Genomic DNA, 19,056 nt, shown 5'->3' with positions numbered 1-19,056 from the left:
AGTTGACTACATCCGACGATGCGGCTTACATGGGGAGTCTTGAACGGGCCTTTGTTGGAGGTGAGAGTGATCGTTTATTATTTACCGGTTTAAGGGGTATAAAATAAAGGAATGAAGTCGATTCGACTTTTGTTTTCTTAACGGTGATAGATAACAGTCAACGTGTCGTTTCCACTACGAAGACGACATCTCTGTACACTTTTGGCGCTGCACGCCTCCAAGTTCCAAAAATCTACAAAACAAACCCAGAGTCCGTTTTAAACTACAAAAATCTTGTGCACTGATCCATCTCTCATTTTCCATTGACGGCAATTCACAGCAAGTGCAATAAGGCGCCAACGTTCACCACCCACGACTCCGAGTGAGGTGATGGTGACGACATCGTCATGAGTCGCCTGCAACATGGCCAAGGCGTGGGGGGCGGCATCGCCGCAACCAAATGGAGTGGAAGGTTCGCTGCCATCGCGTCTGACATGAAAGCGTTCCGAAAAATAGTACCAAACCTGGACCGGACTGGACGGACCACTTTCTGCAGCACTACAAATAACTCAGCTCCTTCGAGGAACCTAGCAGTTCGCCTTCCAAGAGAGCCGGTTACGAAACCCACAAACGGAAATGCCAATCTACAGAAGCCGAATAGGTCCGGGTGCTATATCCTTGACCAGAAGCAGAATACACAATGCGCCTCGCGCCGGTTCTCAAGTGGCTTTGTTTGTTCCGACGAAGAAGAACTTCCATACTTGTCACCGGTCACTAAGGCGCTCAAACCGATACCAACTCCTCCCAGAAAAAGTAATACGCATTGCACCACCACCCACGAAAATCCCAGTCTTGCAAGCGAGACGGACAACAACGCAGAGGAAGAAGATGAGGGCGACGAGGATGACGAAAGTGGAGATGAAGATGATGACGACGAGGATAACGACGATGATGGAGATGAAGAGGACGACGAGGAGAAAGACAACGACGACGACGACGACAACGACGACGACGACGACAACGACGACGACGACGACGAGAATGGCGATGGCGATGATGGTGAGTGGGACAGGGGTCTTGGTCAAGTGGCAGACATCCGTCCACAGCTGCGAGATCACAATCCAAAGTCTGTTAAAGTCCCACGGTCCTTTGAGAGTGGACGATCCAACACGCAATACCTTACGAGGCCAATGGATCCGGAACCAGAAGCCTCGAAACTTGCTCCTCCGTTGACGCGTGTTATTCCGAGTGCTGATGCGAGAGACAATACCCAGTCGCCGAAAGCAGCTACGAAACGGACCAACCTCAGGGAGGATGTCTTCCTGTATGAGTCTATCAAGGCCAGGTACGTCAGTTCTGTCTCCAAGCCAAGTACAGAGTTTGTCTCCCGGCTGCCTGAGCCGTGGCAGATTCGCGAAGCCACGAGAACATCCCGCGAGAATCGAGAGAAGCGATCACACAAACGTAAGGCATGGGAGCAGCTAGTTCCAGTTGAAGCGTTGCCCAAAAGACAAACTCGTGAGGACATGCGCCGGGAAAGCACTGTATTTGAATTCGATAACACCAGGAATGAAAGCCATGACAGCGGTGGGATAGTGCAGTTTGCAGAACGTGACCGCAGCTTCAATCCAAAGCCCGGACACTGCCCGTTCCCTCTGCCATCATCGCCACAACGGCCTCCATCTCCGCCTCCTATTAGCGAATCTCGTGTCGTCATGCAATTCACCGTTTTTCGCACCCGGGGACTTCCACGGTCCTTTGATGGCTACCTAGCTGGAAAAGTCGTCCGCAGCGGGTCGTACGCCGACAAGAACACGGCGAACAAGCGGGCCGAGGCGCTTCTGCGACTTAAAGGCCCGCCCGTTGCCCGCATGGAGTTCGAATACGGCGAGGACGGCTCGTCCCGGAATGGAATGTTCTTCGGCCGAGCAGAATACAAAAACGGCACGTGTCTCTACGTATACGTGGACTGCGAGTACCAACAGTTTGGCAAAATCGACCCGTCAGAGTTTGACGGGAAACGCATGAACCCACAATACAAGCAGTTGTGCCTAGCGCCGCGATACGACGTGTTTGTGATTCTGCGAAAGGCCATGAGAAGCCAAGACGGCATTGTTGTCTACGAGTACGAAGAAGAGACAAGACCAGAGACAGTGGCCGACGTGATCAATGATGATGACAGTGATATTGAGAGCAGCCATGAAAAGGGACCTGAATTTGAAAATGAACGTATGTTGGCCGAAGCTGCGAGGTCTTCTGTATGTGCTCTTGACAGTCCTATGGAAAGCGATGACAGCAACCGTATCAATGAAGTTTCTGCAACGGAAACCCGTGAAGACAGTGCAGCTGCCAAGGGTAGTGATGAGAATGACACGCAGACTGCCCTTGATGAAATTGACAAAGAATCGAGTTTTGCCAGAGTCCGTCATGTGAACGCAGCCGATGACAACTGTGTCGATGAAAGTGAATCGAATCAAAGCCAGAGTGGACTCAAGAATGACACAGCACGCCCATCGGTCCACAGGTCGAGCCTGGGTTCGCATTTTCAGCCTATTTTTGTTGGGTCGTACACCACGCTCGCAGAGGCCAATGCCAAGGCAATCGACGCCTTTGCTGTCAAAACACGGCCACAGCCACCTGCACGCTTGGACGCCCTCATGTACTATCGTGACATCCTGCAGCCACACCTTCGCCAACTTCGGCTCCAGTTTTGTGAGGACCAGGACTCTCGGGAAGCCACGGAGGAGGCCGAGATATCATGGGAACCTAGTGCACAGTTCCGGTACGACTACGAGGCCATCAACGTGGTCGTTGCCAAGAGCGAAATGCAAGGTCCCCTCGACCTTACGGGCGCATTTTCGTGAGAGGCGGTCAAGTGATGTGCCGCCCTTGCGAATGTGTGTTGGAAGTTGTACAGAAATGAAAAGGCATTTTCATCACACGAGTTCGGATCATATGTAAGGGAAGCCCTATTTCGTTTGATTTATTTTGTCAAGGATTTTCTCTTCGGTTTCAGTTTCGCGTTGAATTCAAATCTTTACGATTTTGCTCCTTGTTCTGTTATTTTGTCTTAAATAGTAATCAACAGCAGATTGAACGTGCGGAATATCACTTGCCATAATAAACCCGTAAGGCGTAAACAATATCGCCGGTTACGCTTTGTGCAACGTGTGACCGTTTTTCAACGACGGAATTATAGATCACCGCACGGATTGAACGCGTCTGATACTACATTTTGATGGTCATATTGGCTGCACCGAAGAAACGAGGCATAGTCAGCGCGGAAAATACAAGTTGAAAGGGTATGAAGGGTATGCCATGACAAATAAGGAAAAGACAGGCAGCTGACACAATAACGGAAACGGAGAAAGGAAGATGTGACTTGTTTGCAATAGGTAGGACAAATGTCGTAGAGATGTTCTTACGTATATAAGCCGGTTTCGTCGTTTCTGGTGACTTCGTCTTGCGTGGACATTCTATTTATTCTTGCCATATCGACTGTTAGTTCCGCGTCTTAAACTGTTTTGTGCCTTAGTACTACATCTAACAAGCTATTACACAGCTGGTCCAATTCTTGCCAACATAACCAGCTTGCAGGGTTAAAGGATAGAGTAAAGAGGAAAGAAGCCACAGCACTGCTGAGAGGAGGAATCTGCAGTGGGTCGGATTTCCTTCTGCTCATAAAATGCTCAGTGAATGACTGGGATCTGCTTGTAGGCACGATAGTCAGGGCAACTGTTGGAAGACCAGACGAAGACGACCACAGCCAGAACAAGAGCGGCACTTGATGCAAGCAATTAGTCGTTCAAATTGGCCACCTGCGCATCATTCAACAAAAAGTGGTTGCTTTTTCAATGGGTTTTAATTGTTTGGTAAATGCTATGTACATAATCCACGGCCGGAGGAGTGTGGTCCAATGGTCGTCGTGGAGCCCCAGAAACGTGGTGAAAATGAAAAACAGGCGCATCTTCAAACAAAGAGCGCTGGGATAAAGCAATGAAAATCGAATTCGTTCTTGTCGTTCATAGGGGGTACGATGTCTGAGGAAGCGACTCGAGGTGTTTCCGGTGGTGCTCGTTGGCCTAAAAAGGAGCGAGACGTTAGCAAACGATGCTGAAAATGTGAACACCAGGAAAATCCAATAAAATGGCGGGATAGACGCACAAAAGGAAGACCGCAGTAGCCGCAGACGCTGATCTGCGGCTTGTCCGTGTTGATGAAAACCCGCGGGTGACCGGCCGCACCACCGCCACCGTCGCACGCCACAATGCGGTCGTGCGTCCACCGCACCGGCTCCTGGTGAACCAACTCCATGGCTGAGTACGGCTGCGGCTGCAACGAAAAGTCCGTCTGCTCGAAACGCGGGCCCGTCATCGCCTTCTCACGAGGCTGCTGGTTCCGCGTCCACACCCCGCTCCGGTTGGGCGCCTGCTGGAGCTCCGTCGTTGTGGGGGCGCCGGCCTCGGTGGTCGACTGAGGGGTCAGGTCGGTCTGCACGGGGGCCGCGGTGGAATCCTGGCCCATGCGAGCCGTCATGGCAAAGGACCGGTGGCCTACACGACCGCCGCGGGCCAGGCGCTGGGGAAGCAGCCTGCTGCCAGCCCGTAATGACATCATCGTGGTGGGTTGTGTTGTGGGAGTGCGTCTTATTAGTTGCAGGACGTAACGCGGAAATGCAATTGGCGTTCAACAACGGTCGGTGGGTAGGACGGCGTCGTCGTCGTCGTCGTCGGTTTCGTGATGAGGTTCTTTCCGAATTGGCCGCTTGAGGATAAAAGCGGACCTTCTGCAATGGCTCGTTAGAGCAAAAGCCCAATTCCCTGGCATGCGGTTGGTTGGCTGTGTCCCAATTTCTCGCATTAATTCATTTTCCGGAGCCCGGTTTCCCATCTTGCTACGGCATGCAACTTTCTTGTCGCATGGACCCACTTAAATTATGTCCAAGTGTCTTATCGATAGTGATCCCAAACGAATCCATCACAGCTGTGGAATTTTTTTGTATGTTGTGTCTGGTCGCAAAGCATATCATCAACCACGCATTACACTTTCCTTTTGTCAGATAGTGCACTGCCTTCGATTTCCCCTTACATATTAACTTCGTTCTGATTCATATACCACCTCATAGCTCTCTGCAGCACACGATGCCGCCACCACAATCACCCAAGGCAACGCCGCCTCGGGCTGGCACTTCGCGCCTGTTGGCGATGAAGTTCATGAACCGCCTTGGGCCTTCAGACTCTACACCCACGACATCATCTCCCTTAGTATCAGCTCCGTCAACACCCGTATTCAACAAAACCGACACTGCATCCTCAGATGAAGACAATGACGACGACAACCGGCCATCCGCTAAGCGACGGAAGGTTTCATTATCTGGGGACGCGACGGCATCGTCTCCTGCGACGGCGGTTGCTACCGCAGCAGGCGCGACAGTAGCAGAAATGGAGGCCACCATGCGCGCGTCCATGGACGAGGAGGAGCGGAGGCGCCAGGTGGCCATCAAGCGGCGTGCGGCAGAGCTGGGCGATGAGCATTGGACGTGGAACGCGCCGCTGCCAACACACGTTGCAGCCAAGCTGGCAGCCAGCTCCAACTCGGTGAAATCAAAACTGCCTTATGCTGTCGTGCGTGTTGGATACGCCGAGATTGATGACAGAGCAGACTCCGAAGCTACTGGCAGCAGCAGTCCCACAACGCCGAGCACAGCGCGCCTAGTGGCAGGTAGCGCCAAACCCAATATTATGCGGTTTAACATGAAGAAGGTACGTCCATGAACGGCGTAGTCCGCTATGCTGCTGAACGTACTTTTCGTACTGACACACTTTTTTTTAGGCTCCCGGCAAGGGCGACGAATCCGATGACGAGGATGACGAATCGACACAGGGCGGCGACAAGAAGTCACGGAAACGTTCACGATCCGACGTTGATTCCAGTTACAAGAAGAAAGAGACCACGAAACTGAAACACCTGACCTCGCTGTCGTCCCAAGGCGGCCAAAGCTCGGCGATGAAGTGCCACAAGTGTGGGCGGCCTGGCCACAAGGCAGCGAGCTGTCCTGCAGCACAAAGCAAAAGTGCCCGCAAGAAGCGATAATTGCCTTTGGAAGATCCAGAAACGGGATGCACCTTTTACGAAAACGTGTATATCACGTAGTCATTGATCGGCATGGCCCAGCCATTGTATGCATCGTGTTGTCCCCAAATTGAGGCCCGCAGTCCAGCCGACGCTGGGGATGATACCCCTTTCTTTTATTTGCTATACACGGATTAAACGGAGTCGACGTCCCAAGTTTCTGCTCGTATTGCTGAAAGGCACCGTGTAGTTTCTATGCGTCCAGGACGGCACTGGTGGATGCCCCATTACTTGCGAAATGCATGCAATCGCAACCAAGTACGACATGTCTCTCAGATGCTATCTGGCTGCACCGTTTTGTGGCTGTGCCTTTGCAAAGACAAGGTCTACGTTCGTTGACCAACATGAGGTCACCGTGGGACTAAGCTGCACGTTGGTACCCATCGAATCTATGAGCATAAGGGTCAACTTCATTAAGTTCAGGTACCCGTAGACCAGTGTGCGACCGAAAGACCTGTGCTAGCATTCCCAGTGTAATTTTTCGAAATATGTAACTGGTAGTGCATTAGACCAAAGTCCATACAAAATGAAATAAACCTAAGGATACTGTGTCGTGAAGTAGGACACTTTTACTACAATTATTTGCCTTCGTATACATAGTGCCTCGAAAGTAATTATAAATGGATAGATTGAAAATGCATAAAAACTTTATGTGAACCGCCAAAAGCACATACAAGAAGACAGTATAGAAGACACAATATAATATTTAAAAGAGAAATTGAACCCAATGAAAAGATAAAAACGCCTGAAAAATGCTACAATGAGGGCCAAAATCACACACACTCGCTTGTCCGTATGGCAACTCGCGGCCTATTTCTTAGATTTCCCCTTGAATGTCCGCAGCGGATTCCGTCCTTTACTGCCGCCAACCTTGAAGGTCTTGTTGCCCTTGCTGTTTTTGTAGTACTTGGACTTGCGGCGGTCCTTGCCGTCTGTCCTCCGCAGTGGCACAAAGCCAACCTGCGCAGGCGTCAGCGCGTTCTTGCCGTCACGTGGCAACAGATACTCAGGCACATGTTTGAGGTGTGACTGCGTGCGCATCGTGCGCAGCTCTGTGTCGTGACGTGCCAGATGGTGCAGCTCGTCCGGGTTCTCTTCGAAATGGCGCTTCAGTTTCTCGCTCTTCAGCAGCTCCTGCCGGATTTCACGCATCCGCGCTTCACGCACCGCCACCTTGGTGACCGACCGCAGCGCGTCGTTCATACGGTAGCGGAAGGCCTCAACCTGCTTCATGTCAAAGTCGTACGGCTTGACCTCCTTGCCAACCTTTGCCTGCTGTCTCATGATGCGCGCGAGCACTTTCTCGTCCTTCTCGGCTGTCTCGACGGTCGTCGGCATGTGCTTCCGGTACTGTTCGGAGGGGACCACAAACGACAATGCCATACCGGTCTGGCCTGCGCGGGCCGTGCGGCCTATGCGGTGCGTGTAAGACTTGGACGATGTTGGCAAGTCAAAGTTGATGACAGCGCGCACATTCTTGAAATCAATGCCACGCGACACACCAAACTCCTTGTCGCGTTTGATGGTCTTGCGCTTCTTCTTCTTTGGCGCGGCCTCGTTTGCATCACCAGGAGCAGCATTGGCATCGTCGGCCGGCTGGTCTTCGTCACCGAGGAGCTCGTGCTCATCGGACGCGATGATAATGTCGTAGACGTTGCGGTTGAACTCCTCGATACAGTGAATCCGGGAGTTGACGGGAAGCTCCGAGTTCAAAATGCAGCTACGGATTCCAAACTGCTCAAAGAACAGCTTCAAGCGGTAGCAACGGTCGACATCAGCGACAAACACAAGGCACTTTCCAGTGACCAGCTTCAGCTTGAAGATGATGTAGGCTAACAAGAACTTCTCGTCCTCGGCGCACTTGACAATGTATTGAGAGACACCCTCGCCCTCAGCCTCCTTCTCCTCCAGGTTGAGAACGACTGGGTCCCTGCACAACATGCCCTTTAAGGTGTCGACCTCGGTCGAGAGTGTCGCGCTCATTAGGATCGTCTGGACGCCCTTGGGTAAGGATCCGGAGATCTGCTCCAGGTCATCGTTGTAACCATAAGAAAGCACAAGGTCAGCCTCGTCAAGAACGAGGTGCGTTAGTTTTGAGAGAGAGAGGAAGTCGTTGCTGGCGGCGTGCCATGCTCGGGCCGGTGTTGAGACGACAATGTCGGGTGTGTTGGAGAGGAGAGAGCGCAGGACAGCGTCAGACACCTTGTCGGTCAGTTTGACGGCAGAGACGTCCTTGGCACAGAAAGACGAGAACTGGGCGATGCCTTTGGCGACTTGGTCGGCAAGTTCGCGAGTCGGGACGAGGATGAGGACTGAAGTGAACGCAGACTGGTCGGTCTAAGGAGAGCAACAGTGTTAGCACATGGAGAAAGAATACCAAGATTTGCGTAAGTCAACATAGTCATAACCGTCAAAACTGTCAAAACATACTTGCTTCCGCTTCAGAATCGCCTGCAGGGCGGGCAGCAGGTATGCGGCCGTCTTGCCCGACCCAGTCTTCGCCTTTGCCAGGACATCCTGACCATTGAGCGCAATTGGGATCGCCCTTTGCTGGACGAGCGTTGGCTTCTCATATTTCTGTTGTGCGACGGCTTGGATGAGTCGCGGGTCGAGACCAAGCTGGGTGAATGACAGGATCTGCTCCGGCGCGGCGGCGGGAGCGGGAGCGGGAGTGACGGGCTTCTCGGTGGACAGCGTCTCTGGCGCAACGCCTTCTTTGACGACTGCTGGAGTGTCGTTCTGTTCGAGCTTCCGCTTCATCTTAATGCGATGTTGTTTCTAAGATATGTGAGGGGGTAGTTGTACGTTTGCTGAAATCGGCGACCTCGAGTTGGATGTGGCTATCGATGGTGCCTTGGACATCCGATTCTGCGGCCGTTTTGCATCAAAGATTTTGCTTCATATTGCCAGCCTCCTGTCCCTCAAAAAAAAAAAAATACGTTATCGTCTCTTATCGGCTTTACCGCTTTCCAGGACGGGATGAAAGCGATTGTCACGTGCACACCGGATCGACGAAAACCGCGTTGGCACAGGTGGGTCTTTTCTTTCCTGTTATCACGCTAGCCCTGTTTCAGGGTACAAACAAACATGCGACGCAATATGTCGTATCTTACATTGCATGCAACATATTTACACCAGTCATTTTGCAAACCGTCGTCTCGAAGGGCAATGAGGGATTTGGTATGTCTTCTTTTCTGACAGGTTTGTGCCCTGAGTCTTGGGTGCTTCACAACCAGCAGTGGTCTGGCACCTGCCAAACAAAACAAGTTTTCTCGCGCAGAGCTAACCTCGCCTCTGCAGCCTCCTGCATATTCAGTTACAGAACACCGCGGCAACCACTATTTGGACAGGGTTGGAAGTCGTGACTAGCAGCAATTTTCTCAGAAAAATGACAACAAACTGCATTGTCAAGCCATGCTCACGGCCGTTCGCATATCCAGTTGTACAATATGTAGCCGGACAAGTAGCAATATCAAGACGAGCCAACGTGCATATGGAAATACGCTTGTTTGCAGCCAATCGTATGATCAGAGACGATAGAAGCCGATAGAGGAGTGCTGAACTTTCGAAGTACGACGTACAATTGGCTTTTGATGAACTCGAACCAGGGCACCAGTACGTTCGAAGAACAATGCTAAGAGCCATTTTGTCGTAACAGAAAAGGTACGCTCATCGCCCATATCCACATTGTCGAAAACCGTTATTCAGAAAGGTTGGCTCAAAAGAACCATTCGCTTCCGCGCTGCCGAATCCAAATTAATTGCGTCGCATATACGACAGTATATCTCGGTTTATTCCAGACGAGTACGACGTAGTAGCTATGAGCGCCTTGCCCTGCAGCATGGTCCTCGAGTCGATGAAGCTTGTGCTTCATTGCTCCGATTGGCTAAAGATGTAGCGCAGTGGCACGGCGTCACGGGATTTGTTGTGGCAAGTGGGCCCGTGCACCACACCTACAGTGCCTGCTTTCGCGGTTGCCCCAGACAACTACTGTACACATTGCAGGGGAGGGGCTGCGTTTGGCGAGGCAAGAGCGGACCAGTGCGCTTGCCATGTTTACATTTTTTAAGAGACTCGCTCTTCCCCTCCACACCACCACTTTTACGTTTTGGTCAAAGACGGCTGTCGCCAAACATCTCACATTCTTTTCCTTCACGGCGGGAAGAGGTCGATATTTCTTCATGCTATAGCCCATCTATCCTTTGGAATTTTGATCCCCTTCCATTCTCATTCTTGCCCAGCGCCACTTTGCATTCATCCAGTTCATCTTACAGTATTATTGCACGCACATCGCCAATTTACCCTTCCTAGTCGCGGGCGCGCAGAGCACATCGAGTAGAGAGACGTCAACAAACCCGGCAGAGGCAACGAAGATATTCTCAGCGCGGAAAGCTGCAAGAACCGTTGCCGATTGCCTCGAGCAGACCGGTGGTTTGTTTTCTCCGGGGCTTAATTCTCTTCGACCCTTCTTTCTGTTCGATCGTCTCGCTTCCGTTCACTTTCTGTCTCAGTCTTTTTTACGAAAAACAACGCAGCTGGACCGGGCGTCTGCACTTGACGCCCATTCCAGCATTCCAGAGCTCTCATCTATTTCGAGACGACAGAGATTCCTGGCCACCACGTCAACGGAGTGCCCGTCTCCTTTATTTGCCTGGCCACGTCAGGGCATCAATGTTCTTGACGCACTCTGCATCACTTGTTTCTTACCATGGCGTCCTCCGAACCTGTAAGTCTCACTTTTTTTTTTGCCTACGGGATGCGCTTGCACTTGCGCGAAAGTACCACGTATCATAGGACTAATCCTTGTTTAGGTGCATCCTCTGCGCATTTCAAAGAACAACACGCCAATGTCCTCGCCCGCCAAAAAGGCCAGCGCCATCCCTCGTCCCCTTTCTGAAATCTCCCCTTCGGAGAAGCGCCGCAATTCTCCAAGTTGGAACCAAACCAACAAGGTAAGAGTCTACATCTGCTTGCTGCCTTTGGTTGCTTTCACATTTGGCGTGCAATGCAGTCTGGATCAGAATCTAATTATTCTCTCAACATTAGAAGCTGGGCTTGAATGCAGACTCGTCGCCGTTTCAGTCCTCGCCTCTTGACGGCACCACGTCACCTCGCTTGTTTTGGCAGAACCGCAACGGCTTCAACACCGAGAACCTCTACGGGGGTGGCATTGGCAGCACCCCATCGCCCACACGCCGTTCTTCCATTGAGCGCCTGCAAAAGGCATCTCGTGTCAAGAACAGCAGTATCCTCGCCCAAGAGCAGAAGAACGAGTACGACCCAACAAAGGTCCCCAGAGTAGAGCGGCCCTTGTCCAAGGTCCAATCGAACTCCTTTGGCGCATTGGGTATTACGGGTGTGCTTGATGGCGGCGACGTAAAGGGCCACCAGCGGAGAGAGAGCAAAACAAACATCCCTCTTTACGACCCTGCGAAAACGTCCCCGTCTGTTGCTAGCCTTAACTCGCCACCACACGTTCCGGGGCAGCTCTCATCGAGCGTCCAGTCAGACAAATCAGACACGCCGGCCGCACTTGCTGCCGACAGCAACCCTGCTATGGCTATCAAAGAGTCGTCTTCTCCCATGAAGTCCTCTCTTTCAAGCCGGTTTAAGAGCAGCTATGATGAGCAAGGTGACATTTCGCTGGACGCATCTATGGGTGACTATGAACTTCCTCTTGGCCGTTCTCTTCATCGCCACGGAAAGAGTGTCACATTCGACGCGGCACCACCGCAAGTCAACGAGTACGAGATGGCCACGCCTGACCTTTCATCCGTCGGCAGTCACTCTCGGGAAGGCAGCTACGAGTCACAGGAGGAGGATGACGACTATGACGACTATCGGTACTCCGCAAATGACCATGGCAACCCAGACGACAGCTTTGATGCGTCTCTGGAGGACACCGACAAAACCCCCGTCGTCGGCCCTGATGACTGGCGCCAAGACAGTCCTGACAGCCGCCGTGACCACAACGTTTACGAAGGTAGTCCTATGCCTGACGCTGCTCCATCTTCTGCTATGGGACACCAGGATGCACAATCTTCGCTGGGCTCCAGTGGTGACCACCGCCCTCTTCCTCCTCTGCCTGGTATGGGCCATGCTCGTACAAATTCCGCCAACTCACCGAGTTTGTCTGCCACCGCCGATCGAATGCTGGGTGGCAGTCCCCGTGGGCTGCCGTCGCCGCCGCCTGCATTGGCTACGAAGTCTGAGATCCAAAACATTGGCAACAGCAAGATGACACTCGAGGAGCGTCTCAAGCTTATGATGCTCTCTGATGATGGAAAGTCGGCCGCCGAGCTTCAGAGAGAGCGGCGCATGCGCCGGGCAGGCCCCAAGGATCGCGCTAACAGCCAGACGCCTGAGCCTGACTCGTCGCAGCGTGATGGTACTTCTGAGCACGGTGAGGAGGAGGACACAATTGGAGACCTGTCTGGTCTTGAAGAGTACCGCTTGCCACCTCGCATCTCCAGGGAATCAATCCTTCGTCGCGTTAATGGCGCCATAGGCCAGGAGCGCGAGTCTGACTATAATTTCTCTTCTCCTGCTCCCAGCTCCAGCCCTGAGCGCCGACTTCCTCTGGACCCGGACGTTCCCATTCCTAGCACGGAGCACGACTATGATGATAACTTTTCCGTCGATGGCGCGGCCCGTGAAAAGCATAACGAGGCCTATGACATCCCCGACATGTATGATGACGATGGCGAACATGATGATGCGGAGGATTACGAGAGCAACTACAGTGATGAGCATGCCGAAGATGTTGCGCAACCTGCAGCTGTCGATAATGCCTCGACACCTCGCGCGGCAACCCCAGTCCAGGAGATTTCGTCTCACACGGTCACAGTTGATGACATCCATAGGTCCGATCTTCCGGCTATCGCACAGGAAGGCCGTATCTCTCTAGGCGAGACCCGCCAGCCATTGATGCCTAAGTCAGACGACGGTAACGCCAATTCTGGCCACATGCATCTCCACAACTCCGAGGTCGATTCAATTCGACCGCAGACTCCGGAGCGCAAGACACATCCTAAGCATCTGTCGAAACCTGAATATGATGGCTCCGGTTGGGGGGATGACGAAGAGTTTGACGAACCAGGCACTCCTGATTCTGTCATTCACCACCCAGTCCAGGACGATGACGATGATATTTTTGACGACCAGCAAGAACAGGACGAAGAGGTTGAGATACGCGAGTCGCCGACCGTCCCCGAACAGATGGCAACAATTAAGGCATCTGGCTCGAAGCTCAAGACGCGGCCATCTGCAACTCCCTCCGACCTCGTGGCAATGCGCGAAGCACGCCGCCAAGTCAGTCGCGAAGTACCTGATGTTCCTCCTATTCCAGACCGGCATCGCAACCGCCTGTCCCGCGATATGGGCACAGGGGATGTTGAAGAAACTGGAGATGATTTCCTTGAACGCCATCCCAGCTTCAAGAAGCGCAGCCTGACCCTTGACCTGGACCTTGGTCTCAGTCTGGACAAAGATTTTGAGCGCGTGATCGAAGCTCAGAAGGTCAGTGCTACCCGCCCCACCTTTTCTCTTATCCGACCTGTTAGGGACTACAGCCTTTTGCACTTCCGTGAGGCAAGCGCCTCACGAGGAAGTCGATAGTAACTGTCGTTCTCAGCTTGCCGGTGCCGAAAGCAATATCGCAATGTCTGTTACTGACGTCATTTTCCGTAAACAGCGCGGCTACCTTATGCGGCAGAATACTAAGCTCGTTGCCGCCAGCGACAAAGAACATGCAGACGAGTTCCGGGGTGCCAGATCTGCCGGCAACTCACCCATGAAGAAGGAGCGCCCCCAGTCCTGGACAGTAGAGCCATGGAACGGCGAGCGGAGAAGGAGCGTCCGGAAACGTGGCGTGCCATCGTCGGGCCCTGTCCCGCCAATGCCTGGCCAAGAGAGCAATGCTACCGCACTGAATCCTCTGGCAGAAGAAGAGTTTGTCACCGAGACTACCATCGACGAAGGGGCTGAGAGAGGCCGTCTTTTCGTGAAAGTCATGGGTGTTAAAGATCTTGACCTGCCCATCTCTAGAAGTATGTTTCTGATATTTGCTTCGTTGATCCATGACGAGTAGCCGGTACTAACTACAACCAGCGGAGAGAACATGGTTCAGGCTGACACTGGACAATGGTGTCCACTGCGTGACGACTGCCTGGTTGGAGTTGGCCAGGAATGCCCCTATTGGACAGGAGTTCGAGCTTCTTGTCCCAAATGACCTCGAATTCCAGTTGACTCTCAATGTCAAGCTGGAGAAGCCGGTACAGCGTAAGGTCGTTCAGCCATCGCCTGCCAAGGTTGTTCGTCCCAAGGCATCTACATTCAGCCGTGTTTTTGCCTCTCCCAAAAAGCGCAAGGAGATGGAGCAGCGCATGAAGGAGGAGGACGAACGCCTTGCTCGTGAGCATCTTGAGGCGCAAGCGAAGATCAGAAATGCACCGCCCACTGCATACGACCTGCTGTCTCCCATTGTCGCCGAGGATGGCAGCTTTGCTCGATCGTATGTTTGCCTCAAGGAGCACGAGTCGCGCTGCTACGGACGTCCTGGAATTGTGGAGGTTGCGTGCTTCAACGAGTGGGCCACCGAAGAAGCTGGTTTCGCTTCCAGCGTCAAGAGCAAACGCGGTAACATGGCAGTTGTACGCCGTGCACCTTACAAGATTGGTAAACTGGAGCTCCAGCTTCTGTTCGTGCCACGGCCCAAGGGCGTCTCAAACGACGATATGCCTAAGAGTATGAACTCGTGCATCCGCGAGATGAAGGCTGCAGAGGAGCGTCAGTCTCAGAACTGGGAGGGCCACCTTAGTCAGCAGGGCGGCGATTGCCCGGTAAGTTATTCTCTGCGGCATGATTACCGCTGTATGCAGTGGTCATAATAACAGCATCCTAACCATCTCGTAATAGTACTGGCGTCGGCGTTATTTCAAGCTTGTTGGGACGAAACTGACTGCGTACCATGAGGCAACGCGGCAGCCCCGGGCGACGATTAACCTCGCCAACGCAAAGAGGCTCATTGATGACCGGCGGGCATTGACCGAGAAGGAGACGACCGGCAAGAACGGTAGACGCCGCCGGTCTGCGTTTGCAGAAGAAGAAGAAGGCTACATGTTTGTGGAGGAGGGCTTCCGCATTCGCTTCAACAACGGCGAAGTGATTGACTTTTATGCAGACACGGCCGCGGACAAGGAGGGGTGGATGAAGGTGTTGTCCGAGGTGACGGCACGGGACAGTGCGGGTAGCGAAGACGACCTTACGGCATCGCGGGCCAAGACCAAGTGGTGCGAGCTGGTTCTTAAGCGGGAAGAGGCGCTTCGGCGTCGGGCTGAGGGCCGGGCTGAGGGCCGCCGGGTCCATTCTCGGACGAAGAGCATGCACGTCTAAGTCTCAGCGTGAGTCAGTGTCGACTTGGGCGAGCTGTCCCTTCAGTGTGTGAGACAGGTGTAATGAGCTTGCAGTTCCTGTGGCGCGCAAGAAGACATCTATGAACGGTTGATCGGTTCTACGGTATTGGAGTTCTGTCTTTTGTCGTTTGTCTTGTCTTTGTTTTATTTCCTATTTTTCTTTCTTGTCTTTCTTTAACCGTCGTGTCATACTGGTTTTCTTAGAAGCTTATGATGGACGACGGTTGCATGGGCGGAGCCCAGAGACAGCACCGCGGTCGAGCACCTTGTACTCTCTGAAGACAAAGCCTGGAGCTTGGGACCGGGTTTTTGGGCGACCTCATGCAACCACTGTCATTTGGATTGTATTATTTGTTTTAGTCACTCCCAGGACAGGGCAATGGACCACATTTTTTATCAGTCTTGACTTATAGTAAACTTTTGAGTGCCTGCCAAACGATGCATGTAAACGATGTGATGGGTATATTGTCTTTTCTATGATGCTTTTTTGTATTATCTACTGTTTTATATTTCTGCCTGTCATATATTGCTTGCGCTCATGGTGCAGCCTGCGTCGCCCCTGTCGGATTTGAAGCAAGTTCTCTGTCTTTTTTCAAGTTCCATGCAATGCAGTCGTCGAGCTTCGCGCCCGAGCCACCAAAGCAGTCCAGTGCGCTGCCAATGGTCAGATCCACACGTCCGCCGCTCAGATTTTCGACCAGCGCCAGGTCGTCCACATGCCGTGCGCCGCCGGCGTAGGTTACTGGCGTGCCCGCGGCACCGCACCATGAAGCCAGCTGCTCGACCAGCTCGGCATCAATGCCCCGTTGAAGGCCCTCGACGTCGGCGGCATGCACCAGGAACTCACTGCAGTAGGGCGCGAGCTGGGCAATGGTCTCGGCCGACAGATACATGTCAGTCATGGTCTGCCACTTGTTGATGGCGACAGCCCAGACGGGGGCTGCAGAGGACGATGCAGAGGACGATGCCGACGACTCTGATGGGGCGATTCGCCGACAGCTCAGGTCAATCACGAGCCGCTCCTTGTCGCCGCCGAGCGCTGCCAGCACCGCGTCGAGGCGCGCCTGGCTGAATTTGTACTTGTCTCCGCCATCGGCCCCGGTCGCGTGCTCCTTTTCAAAAAGGTACGACGTCACAATCACCTTGTCGGCGCCGGCATCGATCCATGCCTTTGCATTCGTGTCCTTGATGCCGCCGCCCACCTGCAGCCCGCCCGGCCACGCACCAACGGCCGCGCGTGCGGCTGCCTGGTTGTCGGGCCCGCTGCCTAGCATAATGACATGGGCCCCTGTCAGGCGGTTGTCGCGGTAGAGCTGAGCAAAGTGAGCCGGTGGCTGGGTGGCGACAAAGTTGGTCTGGAGGGCGGCCGAGGTCGAGTCAAGGGTGCCGCCGACGATCTGCTTGACCTGACCCGCATGGAGGTCGATGCACGGGCGGAAGCGCGTCATCTGTGCGGCAGGGTGTTGGGGGGCGGGGGAGTAGAGGTCGCTGGGTATGGAGGGATTATTAGAGTCGTGGCAGTGACTGTAATTATTGTGATAATCTGCGATCCGGTCGAGGCCGTCTGAACTCAAGACGTCCTTTCCTCAAGCTTCGTCTCTTTTTTAGCGGGGTTGATGCCGGCTGCGGTCTACATTAGCAGCCTGGATGTTAGGTGGATTAGCGGGAACGCAGCCTTCTGTGTAGCATGGCCAAGCACAGTTTTGCAGCGCCTTGCCGTAACCAGGGGCAGAAATAGAAGAGCTAGGCCAGTGGCCAATCAGGACAACAGTTTCTGCCGTGCCAAAGCAAAAGGCTGGTTCCTGGGCAGGAAAAAAGCGTCACCGCCCAAGGAAATCGCTGTTACGTCGAAGTTGAGATATCTCACAGTCTGGCTTCCAGACAACCTTTAACCCGCAGGCACAGCACAACACAATGGCGACGGTTCTCGGCAAGCGGAAAAAGTCGTCTGGGACAAAAGAGCCCACTGGCGAGGACGCCATTCAGGATATCTTCCGGCGACACTTTGAGGCCCAGTTCAAGCCCCTGCCCGTGGTCGCAAAAAAGGCCGAGAAGAAGGCGGGCAAGAAAGCGAACGCAAACTCGACCGAGACAAGCGGCAGGAGGCTGAGGACGGCCGCGACGGTTGTTAAAAACGAGAACGAAAGCGACAACGACGAGTCAGAAGCTTCATCGGCGTGGTCAGGATTGTCTGAAGACGAAGATGAGGACGAGGATGTGAAGGAATCCGGCGACGCAGCACCGGCGGTCGAGGTCGTCGACTACAGTACCGACCCAACAAAAGAGACCCCTGAGGCGATCATGACCAAGCATGAGCGCAAACTCTATTTGGTGAGCTCGCACCACGGTTCTACTGCATGCCGCATTTGCTCTTCATCCGCTAACCACAAACTTCTCTCTCTCCAACAGTCCAAACGACCGCCAACGTCGTTTGACGAGGACGCCACGCGCGCCGCCAACAGCAAGAAGAACAAGAAGAAAGAGGAGGCCGACAAACAACAGTACAAGGACGCGCCCGACCTGCTCGCCAACGATCTCGAGCTGCAGCGCCTCATCTCCGAATCCCACCTCCTCGCCGGCGCCTTTACCTTGCCTTCGTCCTTTTCCACCTCGTCCGGCGCCGCCTCTACTTTTGGAGCCGCCGGCGCCGCCGGCACAGCCAACCTGGCCAACCACAAGAGCAGCCAGCCCTTTGCTGCGGGCAAGCTGCGCCAGCGCGCCACCGACCTGCGCATCCAGGCTGTCGCCAACAAGGCCAAGGGCGACGCGGTGGCCGGCGGATCCGTCACTGTGAACCAGGCAAGCGAGAGCATCTTCACACAGGCCAAGATGCCCATGGCTATGCGCAAGGGCATTGCAGCAGCCGCGGCGTCGCGCGAGAGCAAGCGACGCCAGGAGGCGCGGGAAAGTGGCATTGTGCTGGAGCGGCCGGCCCTGAAGCCGAGCAAGTCCGCGGCGAAACGGATGCGTGCCGTGGATGCGCCGGCCGTGGGCCGCTTACGGGGCTCCGAGCTGAAGCTGCGCGACCGGGATGTCCGGGCGATTGAAGGTCCCAAGAAGGCCATGCACGGCAAGAAGAGGAAGAAGCGGAGGTGAAACATTCCGCACCAAGAGCATTTCACGTACATACAAGTTTCACGTATTCAAAAACAATGATGCCAGACATGACCTTAGGAGTCTCGAAGCCCAGGTCATATGTTGAGCAAGAGCAACACGTTGTACTTTCATAGCGTAGTACGATTGTAATTTCAATTTTTGTATTCAAAACCGTAGCTTTTTGTCGTCGTTCACCTATCCAGAAATGAAAATGAAAAAGTAGCTGAAAATATATATACAAATGCAAAGCCTGCCCTCCTCCGCCTTCGCTTCCACGTCAGATCGGTCATGTGTGTTCATACCCTTATGCACAAGACGCCCGCCATTCACAGCGGAGCAGGCAAGCAACGTCAGCTTGTCGCCGCTTTGCCTTCGTACCCGCAACGGCCCTCTTGTCCCCAAGTCTATAGTTTTGGAGGAAACAAGAAAAAGAAAA

General features: G+C 53.5%; 8 protein-coding genes across 8 annotated transcripts; 5 read left to right on the top strand and 3 right to left on the bottom strand.

The window, feature by feature from the left end:
* Window positions 1-386: 386 nt before the first annotated feature.
* Window positions 387-2,843, top strand: SPSK_07079 (uncharacterized protein; the record flags this gene model as incomplete). Its single annotated transcript, XM_016733748.1, has 1 exon — window positions 387-2,843. One exon carries the CDS (start codon window positions 387-389, stop codon window positions 2,841-2,843), a length of 2,457 nt encoding a protein of 818 aa, XP_016591398.1.
* Window positions 2,844-4,001: 1,158 nt separating this feature from the next.
* SPSK_08016 (NADH dehydrogenase (ubiquinone) Fe-S protein 6) lies at window positions 4,002-4,596 on the bottom strand (the record flags this gene model as incomplete). Its single annotated transcript, XM_016734667.1, has 2 exons — window positions 4,002-4,061; window positions 4,144-4,596. 2 exons carry the CDS (start codon window positions 4,594-4,596, stop codon window positions 4,002-4,004), a joined length of 513 nt encoding a protein of 170 aa, XP_016591397.1.
* Window positions 4,597-5,120: 524 nt separating this feature from the next.
* Window positions 5,121-6,072, top strand: SPSK_07799 (uncharacterized protein; the record flags this gene model as incomplete). The annotated part of the gene is made up of 2 exons (XM_016734454.1): window positions 5,121-5,741; window positions 5,812-6,072. The coding sequence occupies 2 exons, from the start codon at window positions 5,121-5,123 to the stop codon at window positions 6,070-6,072; spliced, it is 882 nt and encodes a 293-aa protein (XP_016591396.1).
* Window positions 6,073-6,921: 849 nt separating this feature from the next.
* Window positions 6,922-8,871, bottom strand: SPSK_07237 (ATP-dependent RNA helicase DDX56/DBP9; the record flags this gene model as incomplete). The annotated part of the gene is made up of 2 exons (XM_016733901.1): window positions 6,922-8,448; window positions 8,542-8,871. The coding sequence occupies 2 exons, from the start codon at window positions 8,869-8,871 to the stop codon at window positions 6,922-6,924; spliced, it is 1,857 nt and encodes a 618-aa protein (XP_016591395.1).
* Window positions 8,872-10,819: 1,948 nt separating this feature from the next.
* Window positions 10,820-13,728, top strand: SPSK_06997 (GTP-binding protein; the record flags this gene model as incomplete). The annotated part of the gene is made up of 3 exons (XM_016733667.1): window positions 10,820-10,837; window positions 10,923-11,063; window positions 11,158-13,728. The coding sequence occupies 3 exons, from the start codon at window positions 10,820-10,822 to the stop codon at window positions 13,726-13,728; spliced, it is 2,730 nt and encodes a 909-aa protein (XP_016591394.1).
* A 43-nt stretch (window positions 13,729-13,771) lies between these two features.
* SPSK_07346 (uncharacterized protein) lies at window positions 13,772-15,504 on the top strand (the record flags this gene model as incomplete). The annotated part of the gene is made up of 3 exons (XM_016734010.1): window positions 13,772-14,159; window positions 14,221-14,951; window positions 15,028-15,504. 3 exons carry the CDS (start codon window positions 13,772-13,774, stop codon window positions 15,502-15,504), a joined length of 1,596 nt encoding a protein of 531 aa, XP_016591393.1.
* A 556-nt stretch (window positions 15,505-16,060) lies between these two features.
* SPSK_07823 (phosphoribosylformimino-5-aminoimidazole carboxamide ribotide isomerase) lies at window positions 16,061-16,972 on the bottom strand (the record flags this gene model as incomplete). Its single annotated transcript, XM_016734478.1, has 1 exon — window positions 16,061-16,972. One exon carries the CDS (start codon window positions 16,970-16,972, stop codon window positions 16,061-16,063), a length of 912 nt encoding a protein of 303 aa, XP_016591392.1.
* A 466-nt stretch (window positions 16,973-17,438) lies between these two features.
* Window positions 17,439-18,620, top strand: SPSK_07654 (uncharacterized protein; the record flags this gene model as incomplete). The annotated part of the gene is made up of 1 exon (XM_016734313.1): window positions 17,439-18,620. One exon carries the CDS (start codon window positions 17,439-17,441, stop codon window positions 18,618-18,620), a length of 1,182 nt encoding a protein of 393 aa, XP_016591391.1.
* Window positions 18,621-19,056: the final 436 nt, after the last annotated feature.

Source organism: Sporothrix schenckii (assembly GCF_000961545.1).
Source record: "Sporothrix schenckii 1099-18 chromosome Unknown Cont41, whole genome shotgun sequence".
In the NCBI taxonomy this organism is placed as follows: domain Eukaryota; kingdom Fungi; phylum Ascomycota; class Sordariomycetes; order Ophiostomatales; family Ophiostomataceae; genus Sporothrix; species Sporothrix schenckii.
This window is presented reverse-complemented; position numbering and strand designations above follow the sequence as displayed.